This window comes from Parasteatoda tepidariorum, chromosome 7 (genome assembly GCF_043381705.1).
Source record: "Parasteatoda tepidariorum isolate YZ-2023 chromosome 7, CAS_Ptep_4.0, whole genome shotgun sequence".
In the NCBI taxonomy this organism is placed as follows: domain Eukaryota; kingdom Metazoa; phylum Arthropoda; class Arachnida; order Araneae; family Theridiidae; genus Parasteatoda; species Parasteatoda tepidariorum.
In genome coordinates, this window is record NC_092210.1 from 70,527,461 (window position 1) to 70,540,395 (window position 12,935).

At 27.7% G+C, this 12,935-nt stretch overlaps 1 protein-coding gene across 1 annotated transcript; it reads left to right on the plus strand.

Moving 5' to 3' along the window:
• Nucleotides 1-1,522: 1,522 nt before the first annotated feature.
• Nucleotides 1,523-12,561, plus strand: LOC107444237 (NADH dehydrogenase [ubiquinone] 1 alpha subcomplex subunit 7). The gene is made up of 4 exons (XM_043044416.2): nucleotides 1,523-1,696; nucleotides 4,906-4,952; nucleotides 9,002-9,154; nucleotides 12,369-12,561. Exons 1-4 carry the CDS (start codon nucleotides 1,634-1,636, stop codon nucleotides 12,472-12,474), a joined length of 369 nt encoding a protein of 122 aa, XP_042900350.1. The 5' UTR covers nucleotides 1,523-1,633; the 3' UTR covers nucleotides 12,475-12,561.
• Nucleotides 12,562-12,935: the final 374 nt, after the last annotated feature.

The window sequence follows — 12,935 nt, forward strand, 5'->3', positions numbered from 1 at the left end:
TAAATTTAATGATATAACGTGAAAGATTTATTTAAACTTTACGTTCCATAGTTTTATGAATCATATTACTTCAAACATTAAAGTATGCAAAAAGTATACGAAAGCACAAAATTTTACATCATTTAATTTTGCAAAAAATGTTTTTTGACAGCAATTTTTATCAAAAAATTTTAAGTTTCAATAAAAATCATTATTTATAAACGAAAAAAGAAAAAAAGGGTAAATAAAGACTGCTTACGAAAAATAATGATTCTAAAAATTCCTCAAATTAAAATTTAAAAAACAAATTCACGTTTCTTTAAATTCTTAATTGGAAGTAGAAAACCATTCTATAGAAAACTATCGATAGTTTGATGATCATCAAATTAGACAAAAAAAATATTTACAAGGAAATTTTAATATATGGATATTAACAATTTCCCTGATTTATAAATCCGGAGAATTTCAAAATGATATGTTCTTCGTTTAATAACTTAATTCTCAAAAAATATATACATAATATCCCTTCATTACTTTAAGATGACATACCATACAATAAAATTTTAGAATTGCAAGATCTCGATTTGAATTTTAGAATTTGATTAATAGCTCGATTTGAATTAATAGCTGAATTCAGTGGCGTAGCGAGGGGTGGGCAAGGGGGGGCATCATGCCCCGGGCGCTACTCACAAAGGGGCGCCAAATGGTCCGCAAAACAAAAAATTGCTGGNAAGATGTATAAATATACAAGCTCGCTACGCCACTGACTGAATTCTAGTTGAAATTTATCATTCAAAATAAAAAAATACTTATCAAGAAAACGATAAAAATTTATTAATGATCAACACAAATGATACTATTTCAAGTAATTTGGATGATTCCTTACTGTTGTTTTTCAAATTATATAGATACAGAAATCTATGCTATAGCGAAGAAGAATATGCTATAAATATTACAGTTCTGTTCGTTCTGAAATCGCATTTATTCATTGACTTCACTTCAAATTATAATGAATTGAAGACAAATATATTTATTTTTCCGTTATACGCACGCCTGTAACAGCATGTAATCACGAAATCGGAAGTTATGTTTTTGATAATAGAAAGGTAAAAACTATTGAGAAATTGTTCTTCAAATGTCAAGCGCGTTCTGTTTCAAAAAGATTTACCAATGTTCTGGGTAGTTTTCTTTAAGTTTTTAAGCCTTTTTCTTAAAGAAATTTTACTTTTTACTTGCTGCTAAAAAATGGCGTCCTACTTTACTAATGATTCTGATAGAACTAAATTATAAAACAAAAAGCCTGAAAATAACCTATCCGCTAGAGGGAATACTTGAGCATCGCGATCGTGAATTACGCATGCATATGGTTCTAAATTTTAATAAAATTTTAGTTAACTATAATTAATTTCCAGAAAATAGTAGACTTCAGCTGTTGCTAAAAAATATTATAAACATAATATAAATACAATATTCATAAATAAAAGTACTGAGTCTTTCTTTGGGTAGAAGTGGTCAGTCGAACAAAAACAGGCAGATGGAAGCTTATCAAATAAATAAAAAACATTTATTTATTTTTACAGATTTCGTATCTTAAGGTCGATTGTTTCTTTTTAATATCAAATATTTTTTAAATTTAGGCATTTCTTAACTGTCGATGGCTGTACCACCGAGAGATCTTTCACCGTTTTTGCGATGGTTTCGTAACTTTCTTTTGGGAGTAAGATATAATTTTTCGTGAAACATCTTTGTCCCCTAAACTGTTGACTTCTCAAATTTTTTTTCTATGTTTCTAAATTTTTATTTGATGTTGGGTAGCTTTTGTAAAATCCAAATATCAATAGGTAAACAACTAAAATCATTGAATTAGTGATTCAGTTATTTGAATTCTTTCGTTTTACATTTATTCATTTAATTAAAATTTAATCAATGCATTAATTTTAATTTTTTAAATAATTATGTTTCACATTTCACAGTTACATCTTAAGAGCGTGCTCTCCATCCGCACTACAACCCTTTTCAATGATATCCATTGAAGCATTGGATGTTTGTAAAGCATTTGTTACAAGTCTATAGCCAATTAATTATGCTTCTAAGGTGACATTAGGCAAGTCCAAGTCAAGTGGCTTAGATTGTTTGTCACTAAATGTTCATTGATAAATAGTACAATTAGGAAAATTAAAAAATACTTAGAAAGGTGGTCTTTTATTGGAAAAGAAATAAATATGAATAAGAATTCTGCGATATTTTTTTGTGTGTGGTTAGTATGAGAACTCTTCATAGGGATTTTTGTAATTGCTTTCTATTTTAATTATTGGTTGGTGGGGCTATATCCTTGTTAGATCAACTGTTTTGTGTGNTACAACCCTTTTCAATGATATCCATTGAAGCATTGGATGTTTGTAAAGCATTTGTTACAAGTCTATAGCCAATTATTAATGCTTCTAAGGTCCAAGTCAAGTGGCTTAGATTGTTTGTCACTAAATGTTCATTGATAAATAGTACAATTCGGAAAATTAAAAAATACTTAAAAAGGTGGTCTATTATTGGAAAAGAAATAAATAAGAATTCTGCGATGTTGTTTTTTGTGTGGTTATTTTGAGAACTCTTCATAGGGATTTTTGTAATTGCTTTCTAAAAAACTCAGAAATATTACCCGTCCACGAGGACGGCTTGTCCAACAATGTACCTGTCCTCCTTTAAAACTAACCCGTAGCTTCTAAATAAATAAAAATATAATTTTCTCCTATATATTACAAACATTTATATAAATTGCACAATGAATTAGTTGTTACTAGGATTACATTACACAGTAATAAGAGAAATACTTGGTTACTAGTAGTAACCTAGTATTTCTTTTATGAAATAATTTAAATGACAAAGGTCAAGTTATTTGGAATGTCAATTTATCCGAGGATACTGCGTTATTTAAATGAATCAAATATGACGTTTGCCAGTTCCACAATCAAGCCAATGATTTACAGAGGATTCTGCACAGAAATCTGAAAGTTTATTTAGATAGATGTTCATAATTGCGTTTAACGCTTATTGTTTAAGACCAGTACGCAATGTGTTTTTTTTGTAAGTTCATTGCTGAAAAGCCCCTTTCAACTGCTGCAGTAGTCCCAGACAGAGAAAACATCGATTCCACCATGCGCAGTATTGTGGGTCATTTTGCTAGATCAGAGGGTTATTTTAGAAGTGAGGCGCTAGACTCTTGTAAGATAACAAAAATTGAAAATGTATCACGAACATTAACGGGAAATTGGCCGTCCGCTCGGACGTCGCATTCCAGAAATTCGTTGTCCGCAAGGAATTTTTGAACGGGCGGTTTTTCGAGCCCTAATATATGTATGTATATATAGTAAATAATAATAGTCCAGTGAGGAGTATAGGTTTTTTCTTTCCCATTAGTCCTGTCCTACGATTATTTAAAAAAATTTTTTTTTTGGGTACAACTGCCTGTTGGTCACTAAAACTGGGTGATTATTTTAGAATATTGACGAATTGACGAATACTGAATCCTATGAGTTGCATTGATATATGTGTTCTATTCAAATTGTTATCTCTCGAATGAATCTTAAGTTACTGTTTGATGGAAGTGGATCTGTTTTAGTGCTTGCCTTGAAATTGAAGGTGGCTCGTTGATCTGAGATATCTGAAATCTGACTACATTGAAATAATAATCAGTGGTCCGTGGGAGTTATAGTTTTTGATAATTTACACTATTAAAACTACCATATGTATTGGTGTATAGGTTGACTTCCTATTTTTTATTTAGAATTTTAAAAAAATTCTGGTATGTCTGGTGTCTAAGTCAACTGCTGAAGAAACCAACTATGAACATTTCTAAAATAAAAAAACCCTTCAAGAATAATATTCAATCATCTTTAAATGAATAGTTGAAGGTAAGAGAAAAAAATATATTAAAGAAATAGAAGCAGGGAGAACCACATGACAGCACTGTCAACTTTATCCGACACAGACGATGGTTTGGAGTTTTTAAATTTGTACCTTTATGGAAATTTAAAAAAATTTTCATCTTAGTATATTTTTTGAAATACTCTCAAGTAAATTATTTCAAATTTTCTTATTAATTTTTTCCTAAAGGTAATATAAAGTATTATTTCTAAAAAAAAAAAAAAACTTTCTGTGTAACGAAAGTATTAGAGAAAAAATGCGAAATTAACTGTAAATAATATATTAAAAATAGTTTTTGAAAGTTTTAAATTGATAATGATTTCTTCTTATCTATCTCTTATTGTATAAAATGCTTATGTAACTGTATAATTCGATTGCCTGTTTTTCGTAAACTATTAAGGGTTTCAAGAGTCAATTTATTTACCAAGATATACTTAAGGAGAAAAATTAAATTTTATATTATTTCCTTTAATTTAAATATAAAACATATATACAAAAGAAAAAAACACCTTCCTTGTTAGTGAAATGGACTCTGTAACCAGACTCCTTTTGAAGTGGCCTTGAATCTGTTCATTTTTTGAACTGATGCTAGGAAGTTGATATTATTGAAAAATTTATATAGTTTTGATTTAGCTGTGTCACTAACATCATTTCTTTTTCTATGTGATTACATTTCCTTGATGTAGTAAGTTAGTTGTATCATATATTTTAATAATTTTTCAATTCAACTTGCAAAATTATAAAAGAACTAAACTTTTTTTAGATTAAATACACATACTTATTGCAATTATTTTTAAACTTTTATTTTACTATAGTATTCAAATAAATTTTTTAAGAAATATTTTGGTAAAAACTACAAGTTATTTGTCATTTTTTTATGCTAAAGTGTGAAAGAAAACAAATTTTTTGTATTGTTTATAAATATTTTTAGAACAATATCTCTTAACTTTTAAGATCTGTAAATATACATTTGTATTTAATGATAATGTTTGTTCTTATTTTTTTCAGAGACCATTCAAGAATTCTTTGAGATTTCAAGATTTTGTTGCAACTAGGTAATATTTTATTGAATCTTTCTAATGATAATTTTTAGTTACTAATATTAATTTTTACTAATAGTAATTTTTAGTTACTAATATTAAGTACAGCTGTAGACGATGAATGAATAACCAAATGTAAATGTACTTTCATTGTGTACTTTAAAACAAGTTGCACTTCAGTTTTTTACAATTTGCATTGTTTTTCTTTTTTTCTTCCCTAAATTTCAGAGAATAGTAATAATTTTCCTCATCTCTATGATGCTATGTACAAATTAATGTTTGTTGTTTTGAAAACTATCCATTTGTTTAAAGTTTACCCTGTAGTAATAAAGATAATTTATTTCAAAATTAAATCTAATACATATGTTTTTTTAGCTTTTTTTCTTTAAATTTTTGGTTTTCCTCTTTAAAACTAGATGCATAAAATCTTAAAGCACACAATTCAACTGCTGAAAGCTCAGATGTTTTGCATGAAAATGTCAAAATCTTAACTGTTTTATTTTTAAAGAAATCAAATCATTTTATTTTCACATTTTTTAAAAAATAATAATATAATTTTTTTTACTATCAGAATTTTTTTAAAAAAAAAAAACTAGAATAGTGGTGTGTTAATAAATAAAGTTATGTGCTACTTAAATTTTATTTTCTTATGAATTCTTTTGTTTGTTAGTAATGTTACCCTGTGTAACAGCAGGGCTCGAAATTAACGGTGGTTCGTTGGTCCGTGACCACTAAAATCGGAGTCGAACCAGCATAAAGTAATAAACAGTGGTCCGCCGGACCACCATCCATCGCAGCCGATCTCCGTTAAAAAAAAAAGCTGAACCTAGCGCGCGATCCTGAGGAAGGCGAAGTTAAATCTTGTTTCGCGCATGCGTCATATGGAGAGTCGCTGAAGGAGAGAAATAGGGGAGGAATTTGTGATTACTTCAAATTGAGTAAAAATCATAGTTCTTGATTGCTAAAATATTCTTTTCTAATTAATCTTAGTAAGTAGTATATTAATCTTATTTCCTTCTTAAATTTTAAGCATATTTATGCAACTTGTGTATTTGAGTTACTTAAAACTATTTTAGAGCTTATTCACAATTTTTTTTTAAAAATTTTTTATACAAAATTAATATTAATCAAAAAAATGCGATTGAAATCAAAAATTTATGATTTGTAAAAAAAAAATCATGATTTTTTCAATCAAAAATTTTAATTTTTTTTTTATTTGCAGCTAATAGGAACGCGTAGACGGATCAGTAAAGTTTTGTGCAGACTAGTAAAATGTTTTAGTTACTGGTCCTATGGACCAGTAATTTTTTTTTTAAATTTCTACCCCTGAATTACATATAAGATATTAATGGTCCTTAAAATGTGAGAAGTTGTGCATTTTTAAAAGCCCTGTCTAAGTAATGATCTAAAATAGTTAAAAAAAGTAAAATTTTTTAACCATCTGATTTTAATTTTTACGATTTATTTCTTCTGTTGCGCTTCTAGACATGTGGAAACTATCTTTTCTATTTCATCCATATTTTAAAATAGGAAGCAATATTTTGAATTTTCAGTGCTAAAAATAAATTTTAAAATGATTAAAAATGAATTTTTATATATTTATTAACAAAACTCTCCAAACATCCCTGTGTGGCTTATTTATAGTTTTAGGAATACAACGCATTGGGTAAACACTCTGCTTGAGTGCTGCTAGGATGATCTTGATTTAGTTTAGAATTTGAATTGTCAATCTTTAAAATAATCAATTTCAGTTTGTAATAGCTATCAGAAAAAGTATTTCTGTACAATAAATTTGCAACTAAGAGTCATGTCATTGTAAAAACATTAAAAATTTCTTACTTACACTGATGCCTGCATTAAAGGCCTTTCGTTATTAAGTAAATTTAATGCTCTTATTCTGATCTATGTATTTTAATCTTTCATGTTGCTTTATTAAGTTCCTNAGAAACTCTTCTTTATATATTCTTTTCAATAATAGATTGCCTTCAGAACAAGGTAACATCAGCGATCACGAAGTTAGTCTCTCTGAAAATAATCTACAAGAAAAGTCGCGACAAAGAAAAAAAAAGCTAAGAGGTGCGAAAAGGAACATGCGATATAACGATATGTGTTCTCAAAACTCTGATTGTGATTCTACAGCTCACCAATCAAAGCCATTTTAACGAAACGAACATCGTCTTCCACAGCGCGAGTCGACATCGGAACGTAAGAGAAGAGTCTTATATCGCTATATCGTTATCTTATATCCTTCCGTGTCTTATGTCGCTATATCGTTTTGCGCTCTTTGTCTTTACTCGACGGCTTAAATCAGATTTCTGATGCATCGCCTTGAATGAAAGTCGCTGTATCGTCTTGCCGATATATGCGTTAAATCGATATGTCTCGATACATCGATTTATAGCCCAGTGCTAGTTCAAGTAACACCAGAAATAATCAAAACAGTCGACCAACCAGTTGCACTCATCAGTTTGTAATATGTGTTTTAGTATAAATGAAGCATGATTTCATTAAATAGCTTATTAGTGGCATACATTATTAACTAAATGATACAGAGCCCCCTTACTCTGAAACGGGAAAGTAAAGTAACACGCTACATATTGTTATTCTGGTTCCACCAAGTATAACATGGTTGGCAAATTCTTTCACAGGTAAAAAGTGAAATGCATAGTTATTTTTTTAATTAAAAGATTATTTTTTATACCAGGGAAGATGGTATGACGTGACTTGTGCATGAACCAATTTTAGATGAAGACCTACACTGATTTAATTTTTACAAAATTTTCACATCTTATTATAGATTTGTTCTAAAGTTAATTGAAAGCTGTGTATTATTAGATTGTTGGTAAACAACCTTTCCTTATAGATGATTTAATTACTCTTATATAAATTTATTTCCTAAGTTTTTATTCATCAATTAAATAATAAAAATTTTAATTCTCTATTTTTAACAATATTCATTTTTAAATATAAATATAGAAAATGTTTACTATTAAATTTAGGTAGGAGTAAAATAAATACAATATGGTCTACTAATTATAAGTAAAAAATTGAACTAGAATATATAGTCGCTATTCAGGGTGCATAGCGTTTTTAAAAAGTGCTTAAAGGTGCTTATTTTTGTTTTTTAAAAGCCCTTAAAAGTGCTTTTTTTATTGGGTGTTTTTAAAAAGTGCTTAATTTTCTCTTTTTTCAAAATGGGATTTTTCCTTTACTATGTTGATTTTCGCTTCGAATTAGGCAAAAAAACACAGTTTACATTGTTCTATCAACGTTTTCATAACTAATTCAACCCCAATCTATTTCGGAGTATAGTCAGTCCTTAGCGTATGAAAACGCCATTAGTTTTACATGATTTAAAATTTCATGATTTTTGAAAATTGTCAGAAACAGCGCAAAAAGTTTTTTTTTGACATGACGATTAAAGCAAGATAAAACTGTCGATTGTCGAAAACTTTCCAACCCTGCGTAATAATGATATTTTTTAAAGTGCTTAAAAATATTTTTTGAGTGCTTGAAAAGTGCTTAAGAGGTGCTTATTTTTTGTTGAATAATTTGGCTATGCACCCTACTATTATAAATTGTTAAATTTCATATCTTGATGAAATAAAAATCTTTTTTTTTATAAAAAAAAATAAGTATCTTTTTTTTAGTTCTAAAATTTTTACTTGTTTTTATTTTGTTTTTAAAATTATGTAAAAATTTTAATAAGAGTTTAAATAATAGAAAATTAAAAATTATTTGTTTTAAAGTAATAAATTGAATCTATATTCTTTTAAACATAAGTTTTACTAAAATCTTCTTTTTAACTTCTTGAACTGAAGTTGATAAAACTTGTGATTAATTACTATAAGGACTAACTACAGAACTATTATTATTATAATGAGTAGAGATTAATTCTTTTGTCATAAACTTTTTGTGTCGGAAAGTAAAGGCAATTTTTAATGTCTTGAAATATGGTGTGTGCAAATTTATAAGAATATTGGTTATAAATTATTTGCCCAGATTCAGATAATTATATATTCCTGTGTCTTTTTACACTAACCAAATATTAAATCCCTAAATAGGTCACCTCCCCCTCCAGCTCTACCTGATGGACCAAGCCATAAATTATCTGAAAATTATTATTTTACCCGAGATGGAAGGCGTGCTGTTAGGCCACCTGTTGTGCTTCTTGAAGACAGCAGGAAGTTAACTCTTACTGCTGGAGGCAAAAAAGAGTAAGTAATTCATACCTTCATAATGATATTTGTTCCATTAATTAAATTTTAATGCCTGATTTCTTTTCACTTATTAGTTGCTTTACAATAGACTTCTTTCTCACACATTAAATGCTTTTTAATTAATTTTTTTACACATGCTCTTATTTTTTTCCCCGTACATATTATTTTCCTCTTAATTGATTTTTTTTCTCATTCATTAGCTACTATTTAATGGGTTCTTAATGCATTTTTCATTTTTGAATTTATTTTTACTCACATTTTGCATTTTAATTGAATTTTCTCTTGCAAATTTATTTACTTATTTGAAATTGTATTTTAGTAATAATGAATAAAAAAAAGATTAATTTGATAACATGTTTGGTAACATAAATGAATGCATGTATTACTAGCTTACTCTAATTGTACTATCAGTAAATATATATATCAATGTATATCGTGTAAAGTTCTATATCCAAAATCATCAGAACTTAGGCAAGTCCGAAAAATTTTTCAGTATAATAGGTCTTTCAGGTGAACAAATATCCTTATTTAATAAAAATAACAATTCGATAATTATTTATTCTATCGATAATTATAAATCGATAATTAATTATTCGATTATTACTATTTCATTTAACATCGTATAAATACTGGTGATTTGCTTGATTGAGCTATATTCGCAGCTTTTGTTACAGATTTTCAAATGGATTTTAAAATCTCTATATTTTGATACGCCATTATATCCCAAATTCTGAATTTCAGTTAGTAATCATTTCTCGATTGCCGACGATTCCACTGTGATTATCATTTTTTCGGTAGATATCGAAAGGGATTTTCACTTGGTTTTTAAAACCTCAATATTTTATTGTGATATTTTATGCATAATAATTGTATAATCATTTTTTGGACTAATCATGGAGTCAAAATGATTTTCCTCTATAAACAATTATTCAAACCAAGTTTTAAAGCATCTAGAAATTGTCTTTCCTTTTTGATAAGGAATGAAATGGATAATTACTTACTGCGTATAAAACCCTAAAAATAATCAATTTGATTTTCATGAAATTAAACTTTTAAATCTGCATAGTTTTTTTTTTCTGGAAAATTTTTTTTAAAACCTATAAATATACCTACAAAAACAAATAAGCTCATTATTTACTCGTCAAGGAATATTCCTGTTTGAAAAAATAATTTCTTCACTATTAATAACACTTTCAAGCAAATTGTGTGGACTTTTTGTACCGTAAACCACTTTCTTGAAAGAAAAAATATGGAGATTTAAAAGCAAATTGTGAAATGCACCATTATTTAGGCTTAGAAATTATTTAAACTGGATTGAGTGTTATTTTGTTAACATAAAGCGTATTTTATGACTCAGATTCATATTAAAGTATTCTGTCAAAAATTGTCCTTAATCGGTTTTTAAATTTAGTTGCTCTCAACACATTTAAAAAAACATTCATGAATTAACGGGACAATAACTCAGTCACGGGTACACATGCCGAATTCATAGTCTTAACTGATAGAAAATAAACTGTGGATGAAAATGGAATTTCTGGTATGAAAAGGATATCCCAAACTTTCATGTTGGTTACAATATCCTCTTAGGAGACAATCGTAAATCATGTAATGGTTGGAGGGAAGGAAATTTTAACAAATTGTTACAAGAGAGAGGGAAGTAGTATATTATTTAAAATCAGTAGATTAAACATTTTTATTGTATTTGTTTTAAATTTATTTTATTAAATAAAAGTGCAAATCTAAATCCTTATTATTGCTATGCTCATAAATGTCTTGAAAAATAAAATTTTAAATATGATTTTTTACATGAGTATTCATATGTAATGTATATTTATATAATATACATGCAACAAAAATGGGATAGTGGATATGGTGATTTTTTGTGACAAAAGGGAAAGTGAATTAAAAATATTGATAAAATATTTTGAATCTTGAAGAATATATTGAAAATTGGGCATTACGGAAAACAACATAAGCCCTTTTGCTTTCTAATGCGAAGAGTTTTCTTTCACCTCATGGGTGCAAATGTAACGAAGCTTGTTTTCCAGAGAAATGACTACCCATATTGATCCCTTGTTCAATATGGGAAGTCATTCCTCCCACACTTTTGTAAGTTGTTCTAAGAAATTAATTAATATTGCTGAATTGCATTTCTACAGATGATAGAGCACCGAAAGTAAGTGCTCTTTTTTAATTTCATCTGAACTATAATATTTTTTTCTTCCTTTATAATTTTATTTTTTAAAGTAATTGGTTGTCATTAATGATACATATAAAAATTACTAATCTAATATAAAGTGCAACTTAAAAAATTTTTTTTGAAATGAAATATACATTAGTTTACGTATTTGCAATAGAAATTTAAGATTAGAAAACGCAGATGGATAACAGATATAGATAATAGAAAATATCTGTGTATTGTACAATTTTCCTCCAAATAATTTCTGAACTGATAATGTATGCCACTTTTAAAGTGAACAAATTTCTTGCCTCCCCATGGAGTTGATGTTAACAAAGTTCAACTCGATTACCAATAGTAGGGGTTGGTGCAGTGTGTGCTTGGGTTCTTAGATACACAATAGCATCCAGAGGGTAAGTGATTAAGCAGTTGAACTTTCCTAAAATTGTATTCAAACAAAGCAACTTAATAATAACAGCTGTAAGTGCTAACGAACTAATAATTTTATTAATGATATTGATTAAATTTATCAATGTTGATCAACTAACAGTTAATAAAAATGGTTTCAAATACTATGCATTTTTATATCAATTTGAATTTAAAGAAACTGGTGAAAGAATACAAATATAAACATAGTTGTAAATAATGATTTTTTTGTGTAATGAGATACAATAAAAACTCTTCATTTTGTAAATGGTTTGTTGAGGGTAAAACAAGAAAATGCATGCCAACTTTGCTACTTTAATCAAATGCATTGCAAGATTAATGTTGCAAAGTTATTCCTTCTTTGCCTATAAATTTTTTTTATTCTTAAATATGTCGCCAAGATAGAATTCATTAAAATTGCTTTAAACAGCTCTTTTTTTCAATAATTCTATGTTAAATAACAGAAATGGCAGCACAAATCGCATGCCTGTTTCACATATTTTGCTTTTAATTTGTTTGGTTTTGTAATGAAAACATATTTGTAGATTTGATGATGAAATGAATTGCAAATCATTTAACATTGCATTTATCTGCCTTTTTTCCTAGCCCCGCAATAAAAGATAAAGAAGTAAAACATAAACTGGGACAAATTACTCCTGGTAATCCATATGTTTGGCAACAATCTGCAGAAAATCCTCAACAGCAAATGTAAAGAGTTGATTGACATGCAATCGGTGATTAGTTTTGTCTAAAGTTATATCTGTAATTTAGCTAAATAAAATAAATATATGTATGCTTTTTTTTGTTTATTAATGGTTAGGTTAAGATAAGAACCTAAACCAGTATGTGTTCTATAATTCTATATTTGTTAAGAGTAACTATATAAGTTTTGTTTTCTAGGATTAGGGAAAATCTAGTATAAAGCGTTAAATTATTAGTTTGAAATTAACTTAATGTGCTATTATTTTTTGTTTACAGTATGCCATATCATCCTAGTGCTTAAATATTTTGTGAAATTTTTTTTCCTGTGGTAGTGAACTAAAACTTAAGTTTCTAAAACTAAATAAAAACATTTTAAAATGTCACTAGCACCTAAGGACATTAACAACTGATAATTTGTCCTTTTATGTTAAAATTATTTATTGGTTGTTATTGTAAAATTAGAGGTAAAAT